The sequence below is a fragment of the Pterocles gutturalis genome, unplaced genomic scaffold (genome assembly GCF_000699245.1).
Source record: "Pterocles gutturalis isolate BGI_N339 unplaced genomic scaffold, ASM69924v1 scaffold3731, whole genome shotgun sequence".
In the NCBI taxonomy this organism is placed as follows: Eukaryota; Metazoa; Chordata; class Aves; order Pterocliformes; family Pteroclidae; genus Pterocles; species Pterocles gutturalis.
In genome coordinates, this window is record NW_010100030.1 from 1 (window position 1) to 21,786 (window position 21,786).

General features: G+C 44.8%; 1 protein-coding gene across 1 annotated transcript; it reads left to right on the forward strand.

Annotated features, from left to right (window-relative positions):
• Positions 1–4,352: 4,352 nt before the first annotated feature.
• Positions 4,353–21,268, forward strand: TMEM201 (transmembrane protein 201; the record flags this gene model as incomplete). Its single annotated transcript, XM_010078031.1, has 10 exons — positions 4,353–4,473; positions 5,096–5,290; positions 6,649–6,825; positions 7,406–7,797; positions 8,286–8,489; positions 17,700–17,917; positions 18,894–18,965; positions 19,817–20,107; positions 20,605–20,736; positions 21,171–21,268. Coding segments are annotated over 10 exons (1,900 nt in total), but the record flags the coding sequence as incomplete, so codon positions are not given.
• Positions 21,269–21,786: the final 518 nt, after the last annotated feature.

Genomic DNA, 21,786 nt, shown 5'->3' on the forward strand with positions numbered 1-21,786 from the left:
CCCACCCAGCAAAAACTTGCAGGTAAGCGGCTGGATGCGTTTTTTCCGTATCCCCTTGGAATTGCTTCGTCTCTTTGTGTGCCTGCACTGAACATCAGGGACTTGCTGCTGTGGGAGCTGTGCTGGGGAAATCGGAAACGTTTCCCTTCCTCCACTCTGTAGTCTAGAGGCTGGCGTTACTACCAGCGGTGTTCAGGGGTTGCTGAAGGCTCGGGGTTTTCCTCTTTTGTTTTCTGATGTGTTTGGGACAGGAAAAGAGAATGTTCTGCTTCTTGTGTGGGTTGATTTGGAGGTGAGAGCATGATTGCAGGGGGAACAGTGGGAGAGTGCCGTAGGAGTCACAGCCCTGTTAGTGCAGTGCTGAAACTTGGGGAAGATTACATAGAAGTCCAAGTTATTAGTTAGTGATCAAAATTCTTTGGTCATTTGTTTCTTAATTGCATGGTTCTGACCTTGGAACAAATTTAAAGGGACCAGTTGAAAACAGGGTTTGGAAAGCATTAGAAGAGAAGTCAGGGTACAGATTTCGTTAAAGGAGTAAAGTTTAATTTGTCAGATTTTAATCTAGCATAGCTTGAAATGAATGTAGAAATATATGGAATAAGAGGCACGTTAGACTTTACACCAGAACAGACTTGAGCAGTCTGCTCATTGAATGCTTCTATTGGAGAAGAAGGTGGTGCCAAGGGCTCCTTGTGTTAAGGTTCACTATAAGTTTACACTTTTAAATAGAAGCATATTTTACATCCACAGCAAAATACTTAAGATTTGCTCTAAAGCATTTGCTGTTTGTATAGCCATATAAACGGTCAATGGTAAATTAGTCCATATTCAAGACTTGGCATTTCTGTGGCATATTTAGGGCGGCTAAGAAATACTAGTGGCCTGAAGCAGTCTCCAGTGAAGCAGGCAGCATTTCTTTGACCCAGTTAAGGCTAACATATCTTTCGAGGGACGAGATTGGATTTGTTTTGCTTCAGTTCATCAAAAGGTTTCTGGAATGGAAAGCATTTCTTCCCAAGTCCTTGAAAACTGCTGGTGAGCTGTAAATCTTTTCAGGAGGCGACCTTGATAATTCTTTGGGGCTACATATTTGTGTTTCTCAATACTATTCTGATATTGCCTAATTTCTTACTTTGCCTTAGTTAAATTAATCTTCTGAAGTCGTCAAGGAAGGCAGCTTTATAAGGGATTGATCCAAACACAGACATGATGCTGCCTTTGCCTTTGGTGTTAATAATGTTAATGGATACAGCCCTGCTTTGCTCCATTTTCAGTGTGAGTGCACTTATGTATCTAATAAGACAGCTTTACCACCCCCTGTAGAAAGGGAAATAAAATATATCAGAACAGCCTAGTGGAAAGTAGTTCTGGAACAACTGTCAATATGTGGGAGTCACACTACTGTGTCTGTGACAGCACCTGAGATTGTGTGTTTTGTGTCGAGGAGAAAAAAGATTTGATGTCCAGATACACACAGGAACTCCTTATACCTCTTAAGCGTGACCTTAAATAGAGGGGGAATAGTGGAGAGTGCTGGGAGTTGGAAGGAAGATAAGTTCCTTCTTATGTTACATGAGAGACACAAACTAGTCGCTGAACAGTTTGTCGATGGCTATAGCTGCAGTCTGATTTTTTGCAAGCACTATGTACAGGACAGAAAGCTTGTTAGCAAAATAAAGGAGTCTGCTAGCCTCTCACAAAGGAACATTTTTGTCATACCGTCTGAGCAGTAGCAGACTGTATCGGGTGTTGATCTCATAACTAAGTTTACTCCAGGTATGTCCTCCCAGTGTTGTCTTAAGCAAAGATCTTCTGCCTGCAAAACAGTTTGTCCAAACCTGGGAATTTTTTCTGAGTGGTTTGGGTGGTCAGGCAACATACCGAGTTATCACAGCAAGTCAGCTGTGAATGGAATCTCTCTGTGCAGTAAGTCATTCAATCACTTCTTGCTGCTCAGGTTTTCTTTTGCAGGGTGGTTCTTTGTCCAGTGAAGCTAATTCAAGTTAATACAGTGTTGGATTATAAACTCCTTAGGGATGATTTGCCTGGTGTTTTGTAAGGGATTGAGCACATGGTAAATGCTGATACAGGTTTTGCGTTGTCTCTCTTCTCGTAACAGAATGTCTGACTTCAGAAGCAATGTGTGCTCCAGCTTATTAGACTCAGCTGCTGCCTGAATTCAGTCAGGGCATATATAGTTCCAAAGTCATTAAATCTGTATTTGAGAGTCTTTCCAAATGCAGTACTTGTCTTTTGTTTTTAAAGTCCTGCCCAGTTACTAGAAAATTAGCATCCTACCTGCATGTTCTTGCCTCAGATGACCTTTTTTTTTTTTTTTCCCTCCTTCTTTTTGCATCCAGCAGGTTGGGAAGTTCTGATTTTTTGCACCTATTTCTATGGCAACAGATTACAGGTTCACAAAAGAAAGAATTATTGCTTTTTATCCTAAATAATCCAGGATTTAGCAATTTATTTTGCATACATTGTGAGAATGAAGGGCTGCTACTTAACCTTTAGGAGCCTAATGAGTGAGAAATGGAATCCTGTTTGGAAAAGATGGAGAGGTCTTGAGTATATTAAGGATTTGGTCTCTGATATTAGCAAGTTCTCAGATAGGGTTTGGCATTCGTTCTTTTTTTGCTTTATAGCATGTGTGCTTTACTAAGTTTTTTGTCCTGTGCTTTCCACTTCTGTGTTATCCTTGAACTTAGTGCTTCTGCCTACTCTGTCATGCCATGGAAGTTAAGAGAGTGGTGGTAGGTAGAGACTGAAGCATGGTGTGTCTTATTTCCATGGGTGCCAGAGGATGGTGCCACAGCAGCATGAATGTGGGACTGATTTTTGGACAGTGGTAGCTCACAGCTAACTTGGACTAGCAACCTAGATTTCTGTCTGCTTTAAACTTATTTTTTTGCCTGTCAGTTTCAGTGGTGGTATTTTTAACTCGGATCACTTACTGTTTTGAGCCCCCTTGGCAATGAACAAAGTTGAGCAGTGAATATTCATTTTAAGAGGGGTGTGGGTGTGTGCGTCTATTTTGAGATGAGAATCTGTCACCTTAGTAGCTCCAGCCATTTTCTCCCAGCGTCTGGCAGGGAATCCTTGGTGTACTCTGGCTTTTTAGGCTTCTTTCTGGTGTGTCAGAAGACGTTTTGCTACAGAATACTGCAGCAGCAGAGAATGTTTCCTAAAGCAGGAAGAAGAGAAGTTGCTCTCAACTGTGAGCACCTTGACTACTGTTCCTTGCTTTCCAGGCCCTCAGTGAGCCTCCCTGCTCCGTTGCTTTCTGTGCTGCTTTAGAAGCTGTCCAGCGGGAGGCATGCTGATTGCTTGGTGGAATTAGGCAGCACACAGGGCTGGTGGCAGCTGGGTCCGGCTGTCTGCATAGCTTCCATAGCGAGTCCCTGCCTGGGCTTTGCATGAACAGCTGCCCTCCCTTGGAGGTGTGCTTGGGGCTGGTTCTGATAAACCCAGACAGCAGGGCTGTGTTGCCTTGACCTGCCAGGAAGCTTGCTCTTGGGTATTGCACCGAGTTTCAAGACAAATGCAGACCTTCTTTAGCAGGCAGGCTCAAGGGCCAGGCCACTCAAGTTCTTTGCTCAAGCGTCTGTCACAACCTGTTGCAATGGGGCTGTGCCACAGCTGTTTCTCTTAGAGTGGCTGATGTTTTAGTAGGATTGTTTAAAAAAACCCAAGGGGCTCATGAATCCAGATCACTAGTCTTTGTCTCTTCCAGTGCATAAAAACTGGGGAAGGCATGTTGGTTCCTCAGTTCCTTCTAAAGCTGTGAAGAAACAGCTATTTACAGTGTCTGAACCTGGGGATAATTTGATATGCCCTTGAAAAATTTTCTAACAAGCAGGGCGGATAAAACTGTAACCATGAGCCCATTTCCTAGCTTTCTGGGTACCATCATAGGCAGTTCTTGTGGATCGTAACTTCTGTTTCCGAGAATCCAGTGTATTGAGCAGGGACTCTACTGCACTCTCTACATATTTTAACGCTGCTGATTATAGAGAGGACTTGCACCCCCAAATATGCCTCTGAAAAACAGTGAAGTGCTGAGTTATTCACAAGGTTGTTATTAAAGTTCTGGCATGTCCACAGTACTAGCATAAAGAGATATGAGCATCAGGCAGAAATTTATTTCTATTTTGGGCTAAAGATGGACTAAAACTCCATCTTTTCATTGTTGAAGTGACTACTCTGAGTCATACTGTTAAATGTAATGAATGAGGAGATTGATTGTTATTCCAGCCTCTCTTGCGTTTCCCTGTTCAAAAGCTGTTGCTTTCCTTTACATCAGCTGAATTCAATGTTGATGCCTGAAACATTTCCTTTCCTAACAGGAAGAAGCCCACACACGTGACAGTGAACTGCTGGTTCTGCAATCAGGACACGGTGGTGCCGTATGGGAATCGCAACTGCTGGGACTGCCCCAACTGTGAGCAGTACAATGGGTTCCAAGAGGTACTGTGGCAAACTGCTTGCAGGGTGGCTGGGAAGGTGCATGCCCTGTGGAACAGTGCTTGTGGAAAAACCCTGCTTGTCATTTAAGATGGCACAGGCCCAGTGCAGATGAATATCCAGCGGTTTCACAGCTGGCAGCTCTTTGCAGAGCACCTGTGAACTCAGCAGCTGATCATTTGTTCCGATTTGAGAAGGAATTAATGTATACTGGGATGTGCTGACATAGAATGATAAAGACAAATTTTTCTCCCTTGCTTCAAAGGGCAAAAAGGGCCTTAACATTTTCACCAATATCTCTTAAGAATCTTTTTTTAATATATGGAACAATTCTTCTCTGGTTTTGTATTTTGGAACAGCTGAATTGCTTTATTTAGGGTATTGAATAACTAAGCGTGTCTTGAGCCAAAATCCACTGCCAATTGCTTGCAGTAGGTGTACAGAACAGTGAGTGAGAAGATTGGAAGCATTTTTTTCTCTTTTTTTACTTATTTCTTTTGTTACATAGGTGAATGCATGGAGTGCAGAGGTTAGGGAATCTTGTTATCAGACAGAGGATACCTAGCTTTGATTTTGTGATGTTATATTTGCTTTCCCTCTTGCCTCCCTTTTTGCTTCTTGTCAGAATGGAGACTACAACAAGCCCATCCCTGCTCAGTACATGGAACACCTCAACCATGTTGTGTCGGGTGCTACGACTTTCTGTGATCCTACCAAACCACAACAGTGGGTGAGCAGCCAAATTCTGCTTTGCAAGAAATGCAACAACCATCAAACCACAAAGATCAAACAGCTGGCTTCATTCTCACCAAGGGAGGAGGTAAGTGTTCGTTAGGGACTGGCATCACAGGAGAATGTGTCCAAGGCATTCATTCCCGTGCATGTTTCTGCAGTTCCTGCTCTGATTAATTTGCTCTGTAATAATTTGTTTTGTCTGGCTTTGCAAAATGGTACCATGCTGCAGCCTAGAGAGCAGGAGAGAGAGGAATTTTTCAGTGTGGGATGATGCTCCAGTAGTCTTCAGAAGGTACTATGTGGCACTCCAGTGCAGAGATGGTTACTGATTAGTGTTGCAAGTTTACATAATCCCACTCCAAAGCCAGAATGTAATGACCAGTTCTAAATGGACGCTGGAAGTTGAAGCTGGAACCCAAGACCAAACATGCACATTGCTGAGATCAGCTTACAACTCCAGTACTTACCATCGACCCAGCTGGGCTTACAGGATCCGTTAGGCACAACAGCCCACTAGTCACCTTGAAGCATTAATAGATTTTGTTTTTCCTGAGGCCTTGGCTGTGTTGCTCTGCTTTTACTGTTGGAGTGAAAGAGTCGTATGCAGCCACATCATCTCCCTGGTTAGGCATTTGTGCCTTGGAAGGCAAAGGGATTTTACAGTTACAGCAGCAGGATTTCCTGCTGAGCATCTTCTTGGCCTTCTCATTACTTAATATGCATGGAGGATAGGATAGTGGGGTTTCTCCTTCACGGTTTTATGGCTCCCTGAAGTTTTATGCTGAGAATTCAGTGCTACAGTCCTTAGGTTTCAACCATGGTCATACCTTGGGATTATAAGACTGTGCTGTGGTGGGATGCATTCATCTTCTGGGTTGCTTAATCCTGTCTGCTTTGTGTAATTGTAATGAGTTTAATCAGGATGACTCCCAGGGAACAGATTTAAGTCTGATCATGCTTAATGAGAAGATCTTTGACTGATTACCTTTTCTGAGCTTTATTTCAAATCCCTGCCTCTTGCCAGACCTATCCACTTGCTCAAATAGCACGAGCCTTTGGCCCCTTTTTAGGCATTCAGTGAACTGCAGTGTCTGTGCCAGCGGAGAAACATGGGACTGTGTTACCCAACCTGGTCAATTACGTGTGTCAGTGACAGCAGTGGCTTCTCAGCATGGCTGGCATGTCCAGTGAGGGGTGAGCGTTGCTACTTCTCTCTCCTGTGTGATACCTTCTCGATTCCAGCAGATGGAGCCCATGGAACTGCTGGAGCAAGCTCTTCCTGCAGCTACAATGCATCTTTCTACTTCCCTCTCCCAAAGAAGCTGCATGCTTTCAGCTGTGTGCTTTTGGAAGCGTGCCTTGCTTGCATGTCAGGAGCAAGCATGATCACTGGAGAGGGTCCTGCAGTTCTCACCTACTTTTTATTTCCTATTCTCTCACCAGGGCAAATATGATGAAGAGATTGAGGTGTATAAGCACCATCTGGAGCAGACCTACAAGCTGTGCCGTCCATGCCAGGCTGCTGTGGAGTATTACATAAAACATCAGAATCGGCAGCTCCGGGCGCTGCTGCTCAGCCACCATTTCAAACGCCGTGAGACAGACAAGACCTATACTCAGGTACATGGGGGGAGAGATGAAGGAATTTAGGGGGAAGTGCAGAGAACTAGGTACCTCTGCACCTGGATTTGCAGCTGGGAAAGGAGCTTGGGTGCGTAGCAGAAATTTAGAATAGCCCAGGATAGTTGCCACAGATGCTTTTGGTGTTAGTTTGAGCTTTTCCTCTTGCTGGTGTCATTCAGTGCAATTGCCAGAAGGTAAGTCTACTGTAATAATGAGAACAGAGTGGAAAGAAAATAGGGGGACAGGCAGAAAAGGGGAGGTAGGGAAGACAATTCCTGGGTACAGTGGGGGAAGCTACGGAGTACAGGGAGAAAGTAAGAACAATGGGAAGTGATTTGTCACCTTCTCTTTGCTTCACTGCCCTGCCTGACCTTGGCTTCTGCTCGTGTCTCTGCTGTTGCTCATTGCTAGTCTACAGCATCCCCTGTGGTGTCAGCCCAGTATTAGAGACTTACAAGGACTTGAGCAAAACTATCCAGTAAACCATACAGTCTGGAAGTGTTTCATAAAGCACCATTTCAAAACCTTACTGCAGTTCATTCAGTGTCTGACAAGGTGTTTCTCTCTTCCTCTACAGAATTTATGTTCATCCTCCTCTTCTGCTTCCATAACCACACCAGCTCAGGTGATATTTCTGCGGTTCTTGGCCTTCCTCAGCTGTGCGTTCCTGGTTCTGATGGCCTTGTATGGGCCAGGCGACCCCTTCTCACTCAGAGCAGCAGACCCTGCTTCCATCTCTTCTGGTCCGGCATCTGTTCAGGACAGGACTGACACAAGCTCACGTGCAGACTTGGAAAATGACACTTCCGTGACAGTGGCAGGCTGGCGGGAGGTGCTCCACCTGCTCCCAGAACAGATGGTGGAGAACCTGAGTGCCGCATGGGCTTACGGGAAGAATCACCAGATGGCAGTCGCTGTCCTTGGACTGTTCACCTGCCTGCTGGCCATGTTCTTAGCTGGGCGGATCAGGTGGGTGTGCTCTTTTCTTCTGTTTCACTTAAAGGAAAACTGTGTTATAGTGGAGGTCTTTTGCCCTGTCTTGACTCAGCCAGGGGGTAAACATTTGCCATTCTGGCAAATGTAGTACTGGGGAGAACTGAACACAGTTCTCCTTGTTATTCTTTGGGTTGCCAGCCAGCTGGATGGAGACAGCAGAGCTTGCTTTGGATCTGTGCCTTGGTTCATTCAATTTAAACTCGAATTATTGTGAATGAAAAGCTCTCTGTGCAGCTCTGTAGGCTGGTAGAGAATGGAACTGATTGATTCCGGTGCTTACCACAGCAGTGGGAAGGGCTGCAGGTGATATACCTGTATTAAGAGATAGTACATAACCTGCTCAGTCTTTGTACCCTCCCCACCTTTTTCTCGCCTTCCTTCTCCTTTCTCAATGCCAAGGTGGTTCATTGATGTTTAAACTCTTACCTTGTGTCTTGTTGGATTTCTTTTTGGCATTGCAGGCTTCGGAGGATTGATGCATTTGCTTCAGTCTTGTGGTTCGTAGTGATGAGTCTGCATGTAGCTGAGAGGTACCTGAAGACTGAAACGCCCAGCTGGCTGGACACAGCCAAATTTGGCACCACATCCTTGTGCTGCTTGGTGGGCTTCACCGCAGCAGTGGCTACGCGGAAATCAACGGGCCACCGGAGATACCGGCCCCGAAGGTCAGAGCCAGAGCAGTGACACTGGGGGAAGGAGGAAAAAAAGCCTTGTGAACTCTTTGCAACTGGTGCATCTCTCTCCTTTTTTTTAATTTTCCCTTCCTCTTTTTTTTTTTTTTTAATTTTTTAAGTTAAATAAGAAGTGAAGATCTTTTCTTCCTTTATTTTTTTTTTCCCTTTTTTTTCCCCCTGTCCTTCCTTCCACTGTGCTAGCTGCTTGGAGCATTTCCACTGCTGGTGCTAGCCAAGGAAGTTACTCCTGCTGCCTCCATTCTCCCTTCCTCCTGAATCCTACGTCAGCAGTGCAAATATCCAACTTCCCCAAAGCCAGCTCTTCCAGCAGCTGCTTCACAAACTGCTCCATAAATGCAACCTCCTCCCCATTCTGCTTCTCCAGCCAAAGAGATTCTGGCTTCTCCTGTCTTCCCGGTTCTTCTCACTGCCTGTCCATCCTTAGCTGGTCACAGAGAAATCCTCTGCCTTGATCCTCCATGGGGCCCAGACCACCTTCGGTTTTCTAATGGTGCTGGTCATTTTAATTTTGAACTGATGGGAACTTGCCTCTGGATTCCACGTCCTCGTAATGTGTGCTGTAGTAGCACTGCATGGTGTACAGGCATGCGAGGAGGGGACACGTGTAGTCCGTAACCTGGTTCTTCTTGCCTTCCACTGTGTAGCATCACTTAACTGCATGCTCCCTCGTTGTGCCCTTCTCCTAGGACTCCTGTTTTAAACGGAGAGGCATCCTTAAGTGCTTTTGGCTGGAACTTCAATAATTTATTTAAAAGGGTGCTTTAAAAGGTTATGTAGCTCAGGGTGTCTTGATTAAATATCTGAAAGCGTTCAGCTGTTTTAAGTTAAATTTTCAAATCTACCAGTGGCTGATGCTTTCTATGCTGGTTTTCTTTGGGTTTTTAACCCACCCATCCCCAACACCCCCTGAGGAGCATCTGTGTAGAAGCACAACTGGATAAAAATGCGTATGTTCCTCCAGTCCTGTAGCCTTAGAGAAGAAATATGGGACTAAAAACCACATGCTATGGTATATGATCAGCTTTCAATGTACATCACTGTTTATTCAGGCAGTGTTTTCCTTATTGTTGAGAACACAGATTAGGAGGATGCATTATAGGAAGGGGTGGGAGCCTCTGCTGTGGGACTGCATGGCAATAGAGATGCATTTTTCTTGTTACTTGGAGGGGTTCTTTTTTGAAGTCTGTCATTCATGCTAATGCTGCTGAAGAAAGGGGTCTGGAAGTGGTGACTTTGAGTTGAGTGCCTGGCAGTCCTCCACTGAAAGCTGGGATGACTGGATGTTACTGTGTGGGGAGGAGGGAGCTTTCAGCTGCTTGGGTTTTTGTGCAATTAACTTGTAGGGGCCTCGTAGGATAAGCAGTCTGATTATCCTGCACTGTGTTTGGCAAGGCACTCCACTGAGTTTTTGAGCAGGATTTGGGTCTTTCAAGAGGAAATAGCATTGTTACAGAAGATCTGCTATTTTCTTCTGTTCAGAATAGCGCAGTGGAACTTGCTACACTAACAGTGTGATGTAAGTTAATTGGGTGTCTTGATCTTCCTGTGTATAAACTCTAAAATAATCAGAATGGAGCTCTCCCCATGAAGTATCTGCATCTCTGTCTGAAAGATTCAAACACTACGGGATGCTGCAGATAATGGTGAAATTATAGAAGCTTTTTTAAAGGAAACAAAAGATATTTCATAGCTTTTAATGATTACTGTTCTTCAAACCAGTGTTCATTGTGCAGGCAGAGAGGCAGCACCAACACAAGCTCTGTAGAGATTCATTAACAGTAAGCCAAGTTGTGTGTGTCATGTGAAGGTACAACTGGCTGAAGGACCACGTACCTGTAACCTCACAGCTGGCATGGGAGTGGGATGCACAAGCCTGCTTTCCAGATGAGTAAAATTGTGTGGGGATGGTCATGATAATATCGTGCCTGATTCCTAATGGCAATATCCTGTCTTTTTTCTGGCCCAGTAACAAGGAAACTCTCAGTGGCAGCCTCTAAAGATACTTGTCAGCCTCTTCAGATGCTTTGCGTTCAGGAGCTGAAAGTCAAGGCTGTATTAAGTTTCGCTTTGTCCTATTCTATGTAGCCTCCTATCTCTTCGAAGCAGCTGTTATCCTCCCTTTTTAGCAGGACTTTTTTTTTTTCTTCCCCCCCCCCCTTCAATTTGAACAGGCCTCATCTTTGAGCCCCCTGGGTTCTGGCTCCTTTTATGATGTCTTGCTGTTAAGTGTTATGCTGTTTTCCTATGCCTGAACTTTTCCTTCATTCTCTTTTTTCCTGTGCAGTTCTGGGATGGGGCGGATGCACACTAGATACCAGGAACAGGCAGTTGGTAGAATTCTGGGGCAGAGTGGGGTTTACACTGTGAAGCCTGAATAATACTATTAAGAAAGATTTTAGCTCTGTTTGCACAGCAAGTGCAAATCTGCACTGAAAGAGTTTAAAATCTTTTCATCTGGGAGATACATTAACTGCAGTTGACATGCAAGCAAGAAATCCATTTGTCTTCAATTTGTATATCCACAAGTTGCACTGATTTGCTATGTCAGAACATCAGAAAGCTGCTTTTTTATGGCCAAACTGTACAACTGAAGCCCTGGTCTCTGGTGCTTTGTCCAGAGCTTATAGTTGAAGAACTTTTGGACTCGTAATTGGAAACATTTTAAAGGTGAAACAAAACAACAAAACACAGTGAAGTGTGGTTCAGTTTTAATGCCAAAGAAGCTTTTGTCTTTAGTCAGGTGTCAGTGTATTTTCCCACTTCTTAGTGCCTCAACATGTCTGTTCTGCTGCTTCTAAAAACAACAAAAAAACCTCAGAGTCTCAAAACCAAACTTGCAGCAGTTGAATTTTTGGTCTTCTAGAGATTCTGGTGCTGCCAGTCTCCTCTCTTTCTGCTTTTCTGATGTGCTGTGTCTCAGATACTTTTGCTGATGGTAGAGGATGACTGATCTTTTGGAGGAGAGGGAAGAAAGGAAGAGAAAGGTGTTTTTTCCAGGGACGTTCTGATTTTTAAACTGATAGTGTTCAATCTGTACCAGTTGTGTTTCCTTAGACAATTAAGCCTGAAAATGTCAGTTACAAGTTAGCAGTATTTTACTGTTGACTGCTTCTGGAAAAAAAAGTAGTTAAACCACCGCTGCCTTTACTGAGATTGTTCATACAATACCCAATTTCAATGCCAAATTTTCTGAATTTTCTAAACACTATGCAATGCTGTGGGCTCTGTAAGGAAGGTGCTTTGCCAACTTTGCATTTTTTACATGAGGTGCAGTTAAGAAATAGCTCCGCAGTTAAGATTTGCTATCTAGCCTGGTTGCTTTCCCCGCAGTGAGTCCAGCAGAAGGAAATGTGTATTCTTCCAGCTCAGGTATTTTGGTGCAAATCTGACATCTGAGCGCTGTGCCACCATCCTCATGAAGCTGAGGTGCTATTTTGTACAACTCATCGGTGTGCATTTCCTTCTGCAGGGGGGATAGCAGCTGGCAAAGAGCTGGTAACTTGCTGACACAAAGATCATCCCGAACCACTTGATCAGTGCTTTGAGCTTCTTGTTCTCACTAAGCTGGACTCTTATTTCAGGCCACAGAGGAACATGTGGTCACTTGTGGTCACCAGATGCAGCTTTGTTGCCTGAAGATTCTCCCAGCCATGCAGGCCATGCAAACATCTTAACAGTATTAGAGGATTTTAGCCCAAAAGCCTCTAATTTCAGGTGCTGCTTTTTTACAGTGGCCGTGTGCTTGTGTCTGGACCAGAGGATGGTACCATGGAATGGAGCTGAGGTGGTGAGGGATTGTTGGTGGCTTTGTGTGTCACTTGAAACCAAATCTGACCCAGCCCAAAATGACTAACTCTAATCGTTGCTCTCACAGTGGCCGTGCCTGATCTGCCAGCTCAAAAGCATCTTACACCCTGCCTAGCAGAGTTGGATTTATAAAGGGGCCAATGTGGGTTCATTAAGTGCCTTTCCTTGGACAAGATTTTTGACAACACTATGTTGCTGTGCTTCAGTGGCACTGGCACAGCTGCAGCCTGGGACAGCAGTGCCTGCGTGTCTGCCAGGCCAGTAATTTTGTGCTTCATTTGCCACCAGTGAGTGTGTCTGGGCACTTGGATACTTGGGCTGCACTCAGATTTCAGAGCAACTCTGCAGACTGTAGGGGAGTTGAGGGAGAACCTAGAGCTAGCAACCAAGTAAGCGTTGCTCCTGCTGCTGCTTCTGGTCTTCCTGAAGCCCTCACTGATACCAGTGCATGCAAACTGACGCCTTTGCGGCCCTTTGTGAGTCTCAATACTCTATGTTTATATCATATCCTTTCCTTTCTATTAACTGCTCCTTTCCTTTATCTGTGCTTTGCATGCCCTAGTGAACTGAGCTTGGGTGTGTCAGAGGGTGAGGACAAGAGGGGAATATAAAAATGGTGTAGTGGTGTTTTATTTTGGCTTTATGAATATTTTTCAAGGTAATGTGAAGCTAATAATCATGCTTAGATACTATAGGAAGTATGTATTGATGTATTGTGGACAAATTATGTATACTCTTATAAAGTTAATATAATTAATAGCCAGATGATCGCTCCAAACTGACTCTACTCATGAAATGACTCCACAGCAGGGAGCTGTGGTATACGGCTTTGCTTCGGTTTTTAAAGATGCGCTGTTGAAATTGTGTGCTGTCACATATAACCTGCCAGTTCCTTCCAGGTGTCCTGTCACCTGCAAGTACGCTTGAGGCCTCTGAGCCATCGCAGATGCTCTCGTAGAAAGGGGCAGTACTCAGTCCTGAAGTGTACCTTGGGTCATCCCCTGTAAAGCCTCCGTTGGGACCAAAGCTATCGAGTACGCAGGCAGGGAAGAGGTCCACTGACTGTTTTTGTCATGCCAGCGAGTCTGGATTTTTGTAGGCATGGGATGTGTGTATCCACACACCCCCACCTTTGTGCCACCAGCTAGGAAGGAAGGCAAAGTTGATGCCAAACATCTGTCTGTGCTCTAGAAGGTATTAGTGCAGGACCTGGCAGCTGGAGCATTTTCAGCTCTAATTCAGCCATTCTTTTTCATCCAAAGCAGGGCGACATACAGGAGAAAATAATTCTTAGTCTTGGCAGCTGAAGTTTCTAGTTCTCTAAGTCACATATCAAAATCTTACTGTGTCCAGGACCTGTGCCCTTTTTTAGCATTATTCACCCCTCCGCCTATGCCTGGTTTTTTATTCACTATATTACTCTTTGCTCCTGGTTCTGTTACTCGACCGGAGGCACAGGTTTTGGCACTGGTGATGCGATGCAGCAGGCCATGCGTGTCAGCTCACAGAAGTGTGCTTATCTCGCAGCTAGCAGTAAGGCAACAGGGAGCTACTGCAGTCTGGGGCAGCAGCACCCATGCTGCCTGGAGGAAGGGCTGCAGTTGTACATGGGTAACTCATAGCTAAATTAGGATGGGACCTTAAGTACAGAGGAAACATTTTACCCCGTGACTGACACGTGGCTCCCTGGCTGCCTCCAGGCAGATGAACCTGGGCACACACAGCAAGCTGCCTGTGGCTGTGTGTTACCATCTTCCTTCATGCACTGAACTATCTGATAGTAGGTGTGGGTCTGTCTACAGCCCTGCAGTCTGACCTGACCCATGCTCTCCCACATCTCTCTCTATCCCAGGGGTGATGCAGCATCTCTGGTTAAAATGTGAATTAAAAAAGGCACACTTATATAGTGTTGTCTTTGGATAAGAAGGAGGTGTCGGGGCAGAGGAGAGGAGGCTCTGATGGCAGGAGGTGTTTCTTCAGGACCTTGTACAGTCCCATACCATGTAATACTCTTATTTAACTTTCTATTTATTTACTTTTAAAGTGTCTGTGTAGCAGAGTTCTGCCCAACTGTCTGGTAGCGCTGTGATCATTGTAAACACTAATTAAGATACCCAGTTTTTGATGTTCACAATTCCAAGTTCTGAAATAAACGGCTTCCGGGCCCTGACTATTTCCACAAACTGTCTGACTCCAGAGCCTTTTTTTTTTTTTTTTTTTTTTTTTTTTCTTCTCCCTTCTTCCTTTTTTGGTTGCTTTTCTTCACTGTCACCAGACCCACTATTATCACATGCACAACTGGCTTGGAGCAATGCAGTAGTCCGAGAGCAAGGACACAGCGGTGTGGCTCTATTCCAGGGCTGTGATGTGGCTGCTTCCTGCCGTATGATCCTCTTGCTCTCCTCACCTTTTTTTGATCTGCTTCTGAAACAAATTTTAGTTCAGCTGACCATTCTCAAGCGTGAAGTGCATTCCCATGACAGTACCCCTGCTTTGCAGCAGCATCTAGCCCTCTCGACATGACAGTGGCAAACACTAAGGAGAAGAGCACATAGAACAGAATTTTACTTTACAAAGGAATTTACTTTGTTCAGAGCAGATCAACATTTAAGCCATTCTTTGGTCAGCACTCAGTCCTAAGGTATAAATACGCTATTCTTAAAATTCTTCAGCTCTTCTTTGCTAACCAGAAAAATTCATTTTCTGGATGGTACCAGACAAATGATTCATCATTTCAGAGGATCTGACTGCACTAACTTGGTGAGGTTGAGAAGGGAGGCTGTTGAGCAGCAGAGCCCATGGAAGTCTGATTCAAAAAAGTTACAGTCCCAGGAAAGAGACTGTGGTTATGAGTGATAAATTATTGTGATATCTTCCGGCCCATTAAGTGAAAAACTACCAAAAACCAGTAAGTCAGACAAGCTGTTTTCCACTGCAGCAAGAAGCTGTGTAAAGTTGAATCCTTTAGCCCAAAGATACAGAAGGTGCAAAGTTAGGAGAAAAGAGCTGTGTTGTTGACAGGCGATGCTCTGATTTGGCCCTTCACAGACATGGCACAGTGAGTGGTAGGTATCCTTCTTTCCGATGTGATTCATATCACAGTCCTGAGCTGCACTTCTCATTTCCTTTCCCATTCATTTTCTCTTACAAAGCTGAGATCTGCTATTTACATCCATACGTGTGGTGGGGCAAATGTGTATATGTATGTGCATTAAAAGACTGCGCGTTTGCGAAGCATGGCACCCTTCCCAGGTCCTCTGGAACCTGAAGAGGTCGGGCAGTTTCTGCTGCGAGACTGACGAGTTCCTTGCTGCTGTTAAAGGCATGTCCTGCTTGGCAAGCACCAGGAAGCTGGGTGGCTCAGATGTTGTTCATCCTGATTAAGCTGGTCGGGATTGTTGATGTCTGCCTCGTATCTAGCAGATAAGTAGTTTTATAAGATATTTTAAATTGTAATCTTAGCTCTGGACTGCTTCTTCTGTCCATGCTAGCACTGCTTAACATTGCTGCGTCACCCCTTTAATCTCGAAGAGAGAATGGCACGTACATAAATCACCTCGCAGCGCAAGACTGAGATACGTGTATTCCTTCACGCTCTGATTTACTACTGGCTTTCCTCTGACAAAAGAAAAGCCATGTTGCTGCTCTCACCTGTCTCTGTTTTCATCAGAAGTGAGGTTAAACATCCAAATGCTGCAAAGTCTGATATCTCTATTTTAAGATACATACACTTCATACTCTGTTAGTACTTCATCATGACTTATTTGACAAGTGTATTACCTGTTTCTAACAAAACAAAAACCTTACAGGAGATCCTTGAGAGATCTTGTTCCTATTGTAGACTTTTTCATGTATTTTATTCAATTGCTATAAATATTACAAATTTCCTGTATTTTCAACATTGCAACCTTCTTAGAATGTTCCTTTTGATGGTGTGAGGGCACAAGTGACACTCCAAAGCTGACTCCTCATTTCTGGTGCAAAGTAGTCAACTAAACCATACACATAGACTAAGATCAGTACGTGGTTGCAAGGAGGAATAGAAAGAAGGTAAAAATAGGGCTAAGGTTGTGACAGATTGTTCAGCTTAGGTTGTTTTTTAACTTTTAAACCACTGCAAAGGTAGGTGATGATATAGGGGTATCAGAAATTAATTGTGTACTTTATTTGGGTATAGTAATTGAGTGTGAAATACTGTGGCACTACTAGCTGCAAAAACAGTTTAAAATACAAAGTCCTCCTACAGTTGTTTTGCCAGTGGAATACAAGTCAGTTTATGTCTGCAATACTTAAAAATCAAGCTGACTGGTACAGGTGCCCTCAGTATGTTTTGTCTGCTGTCTCCCGTCTCATGTTCTCAAGTTGGACGCGCTGTTCTACAGCTCCCCCCTTTCACTTAGAAAGAACCTGTTGAAAACAACTCACAGACCTAGAAACACAATTGCCATTATTATTGACAACTTAAATTTTTTTCCAGGTACTATAATAGTTGTTAGTTTTTTACACACTGGAAGCAAGACACTTTGTGGAGTGTATGCTCCAGGAGCACAGTCCCTTCTGAAGGGCTCTGCTAGTACGTATTTGTGGCTAATTATAATCTGCAAAGAAAATGTAATGGTTTAGGCCTCAGTTTAGAATTGGAAAACCCAGGTTTGTGACCCTGTTCTATCATAGGGGTTTTTATGTGACCCTCAACAAGTCACTTGGCTTCTTTTTGCTTCTCTTTCCCATCTGTAAAGTGAGGGTAGTGAGTCTTCCTTACCTCACAGAGTATAATAAAGGCAGAGGTTTGAATGTTAGTTTTAGAACAGAGCTCTTGTGCCTAAATCTTTATCTAGGTACCCACAGAAATACTTTTCCCTGTACTGGCATCAGAGGTAAGATGTTGATTCTGGTTTCTAAAGACAAAAAGACTAGCAGATAACTACTTCCTTCCCACAGTCATGACATTTCTAAGCGTGTCGTTTGCATGTGCACATAACAAACGTTAAGATGTGCTCTATTTTTGGTCCTACATGTGTCTGGACTTTGTAAAACTTTCTGGTGGTCTCTGGGTAATTTTCTCATCCAGGAAAGAACCAAGGTACTATGGCTATTTTCACCTGAGTTCCTCAGCTGTTTCACCATTTTTTCCACCCTGTGTTGTGGGACAGGTTGGTGCACAATAATTTAAGTACAGTTTAGCAGTTCTTCCTTCCCCAGTTTCAAAGGAACATTCCCATAAACTCTTACGCATTCTGCATCTTGCACTCCTGCACTGAAAAATTAGTACAAACCTGAAAACAAAGCAAGTGTTCATGCAAGAAGTACAACTGCGAGGGAGTTACTGGAGTGTACACATTGCTAAATGTCTGTATTGTGTGTCATTTGCAGGTACCTTCCTGGAGATTCGGTAACTCTCTTTCCCAGCGGCACTAAGACTGGATTCACTTCCTCTCCTACATCTCTCTTTGTCCCAACGCCACCCAGTATTCTCCAGCTGACAAACCAACAGCTCTTCAGATCCCCACACAGAACTTCTTCTTCCTCTCTTCCTGGCCGTCTCAACAGGGCGCTCTCACTGGGTACCATCCCCTCCTTGGCCAGGGCAGGTAAGTGTGCGTGAAACGTCCCGGCCCAATGGAAGTGCTAACGGAGTGGTACAGTGCTTCCAGAGGAAGGGGACTGTGAGGTACCTGCATGTTTAGGGATTGCTGCTCCTGTGGCACAGAGGAGTATCCAGCATTGGGAATTTGTTTTGGCATGAAGAAATTATGCAGATTACTGCTGCCACCTCGGTGAAACAGAGTCTCGCCGAGTGCTTGTCTGCTGTGGGTTTACTGAAATCCAGAGGCTTCTGCAGGCATTCGTGGCAGTAACAGATGGGAAAGAGCATTCAAATGCAACTGCCACTGGAAGGGCAGGTGCAAACGCACCGAAGGCTGGGATTCTCCCTGCACACTAAATCGCTTTTGTGAGGTCTGTGCTTTCTTTTTGCTAAGGTGCAAAGCCAGACAGACTGGACAGAGCATGCTGTTGGGGCTGAATATTTTTCACAAACAGCAAGATTTCAACTTGCAACGCTATTTGCCTATAATTATGTAAGTCAAGTGCCTAAGAAAAATAATTGATTTAAGCTCTGAGGTTTCATTTGTAACACTACTTTTTCCTGACTTCAGTACTTTTAATTTATTTTTTTTTCTGCCTCATTGTTGTGGCTCCTGTGCCTGACGGCTAGATGGGAATTCATCTCACCCTACAATCTACCCTTAAGGCTCTTTTCATGTGAAAAGGATACAACCGTATGTTCACCTTCTTCCTTTTAAAGCAAAGGCACGCCAGGCTGTGATACAGTCACAGGGTTGTTTTTGGAGCCTGCTGGACAGATCTTTCTGCTGCAGCTGGGAAAAGTGGATTATTCTGGTGCTGTCATACAGCCTACCCACGAGAAACAGGGACATTTTTCCTGGCTGCATTTACCACCCATCCCCTCCTGAGACTGATGACAAGATGATGCAGTTATATTTATGAAGGACAGACCTCCAGTAGCTGAGCCAGCTGGGTTCAAACTGTTTTTTTGCTTTTTAGATTCTGGCTACTTGTTCAGTGGAAGTCGACCAGCCTCGCAGTCATCTCAGTCCAAGGAATCTCCTGCATCAGGTAGTGCGCTAGGTCTTCCAGAACAGCTGTCTTTGCAGGATTTGCAGTGAGTGGGTTGAAACACATGATCCAAGTGTAATTCTTTCCTCCCTGCCCACATCCCAGTGTGTCAGTTTTGTCATTAAAAATGCTGCAGGGAGAGTTCCAATTAAGAGTGGGATAGCATTAAAATCGGGTGCTGTAAATGTTGTATGCCCTTCATCCTAGGAGAGCTCAGAGGGAAATCAGTGAGACAAAGCAAGGATCCCTTCCCTGATCCACAGCTGAGTTGAGATTGCTTTGATAGGAGACTTCAGACTGTTCCTAGGGCAGCTCTTGTTTTACTTTCCTTCCCCAGCCCACTGAACTGCTACCCTGTCTGCTCTGCCCTTTTGCTCCTGTGTCCTCCAGCGACCTGTCTGTTGCCCTCCTGACCCGATCGTTTGGCTGTTTGTGCTGCTGAAGTGTCTGCTGCTGGGAATCACTCACAGCCTGGGCTAATGCCTTTGTGCAGACGTCCTTGCATCCGGATACACTTTCCCAAAAGCCTTTAAAGGACATGCCAGAAGGGTTAATTTACCTGCAATCAGCATGTGTAATGCAGGCTCTCCTGAACAGACACAGTCGAGCAGAGAGAAAGCTCACCCAACTCCTGATAAACCCATCTCTGGTCTGAGTCATTCCTGAGTGTACCAAAGGGCACGTGGAATTTTTCCATGTTTTGCATTGTGGGAACTGGAATGAATAAAGGATTTTAGCTGGACATTTGCAACTCCCTTTCCCTTTTCTTGTAGAATTGGTAAAGAAAACTGTGCCTATTGTATTTGGATTATAATCTCATTGTTTTCTCTTTGGGAATGTTTCCGTTTCAGAGCACTTCTCCCTGCTGTCAGGCAGCTGTGCTCCCTCCCGCATCCCATCTCCAGCACCGTCAGTGGCTGGCTCTGTGACTTCTAGCTCAGGTTCCTTGCGGTACCGCCGGCCACTCATCAGCCCTGCCCGCCTGAACCTGAAAGGACAGAAATTGCTGCTTTTCCCATCTCAGAATGAGGCTCTGCTCACCCCAACTAGCTCAGAGGAGCACACCCACTCAGACAGCAACATCTTTGCCACCGAATTGTCCTCCTTTCCAAAGAAGAACCTCAGCGAGCGAGGAATGCATGGTACGCTGGCAGCCTGCTGCACTCCTGGAAATGCATTTGTAGGAAAGAGTTGGCTTGCAAGCAAAGCTGCGCATCATCTAGGCCACACAATAGATGGGAAACCTCCAGGAAAACCCAGGTGGTGGTGACTTAGGCTGCCAAAGCTCCTTTAAGAATCCACTGGTCTGGAGAGCCTCTTGTCTGCCAAGACAGATGTCCTTTTCTCACTTAGTGTTGCCCCAGGGATGCTACTGCTGCTGCCTTCACCCTTTTTTGGATAATTCCTTTAACCCCAGATGTGTGATACTGATAGGGACAGCGGATGAGACAAACATGCAGGCAACTTCTGCTGCACAGCAGTGAAATTTGCCTTTTGTTTCCAGCTTCTGTCCTCAATCCTTTCATGATTATACCAGGCAGACGTTCATTACTCATGTCTAGCTTTAGTCTGGTACCTTCTGATGCTTTTGGCTTACACTGGTGCCTTCTGAATTTTCCTGTCTTTTTTTACCTTGCAGATATGAAATCTGCTGTGGAAGGAGGGAGTATTTGCAGTGAGAATTCCATCAGAAAAGGGGATCACTCATCACACTCATCTACTTGTGTGGTAGACACAACTACCAAAGGGGAGGATTTGGCAGGCTGGAGAGGTAGGTGCAAGTCATGTGAGTGCTTCATGTATGCGTGAGCATTTCTGTGAGAAACCGAGATCTTTGCTGTGCTGTAGTAGTGATCTGATCTTGAGATCACATAAATAACTAGTAGCAAAATGGATCTTCTGCCTGCTATTCTGAGACCTTAATAAGGCTATTCCTGTTCTTTGGACTGTCTGAAGAATACTGACAGAGGGAGAGAGAAGGAGAGGGGTGGGGATGCGGGTGTTGAGAATAGCAATGAGATGAAAGTAGAACCAGAGAGCAGTGGAAGCTTTCCTGGCAGGAAAAGTGCTTCAGCAGTTTCTGCTTATGGTGAAAGCGCTGGGCAAAGAGAGAGAAAGAGCACAACATATGTTCACTGTTATTTAGCTCATCAAGTCTTTAATACTTCTTTCCCATTTTCCTTTGTGTTGTCTTCTTCTACTAAGGTCATTTTGGTAACTCTGCTCTCCGAGGCCTGCTAGCTGTGAGTCTGACTCTCAATGCTATCTTCACATCGGCCTATGTCTACCGGAGCCTGCGTTGATTTGTGCCAACGCTCCCTTCTTTTCTGGTTCCACCTGCTTCTGGGGAGACAAGAAGAATTCAACCACAGCTTCATGTCTAATGGCCGTGCCACTGGTGCATGCTGTTTTTTAAAAAAACTGCTGTACGCTCAACTGTCGTGACAAGGAGCCCAGGTAGCTGCTGCCATCACTTCCAGGTAGAACATGTCACAAGATTGTCCCTGGAGGTGGCCGGCAGAATTCCCAGAAAGCTCCAGTTCAAAGCAAGAGGCCAGTCAATGGCCCATGTGCTTTCTTTCAAAGGAACTGACCTGAGACACAAGCCTGAAAATGTGTAAGCTATGTTTTTAGGAACCTATCCCCAACTCTTCTTCCTGACTTACTAACCTCATGCTGATGGTGCTGGTAAAAGGAGGAGAATTAAAACAAAAGAGCTGGAGAAGAGGAATGGCTTAGTATCTGGTGCTGGGCTTCGGCTACTGTAACGGCATTCCCAGAGGTTCCTCTTCTCTCTTCCCTTTGGCACTCTCCTCTAACT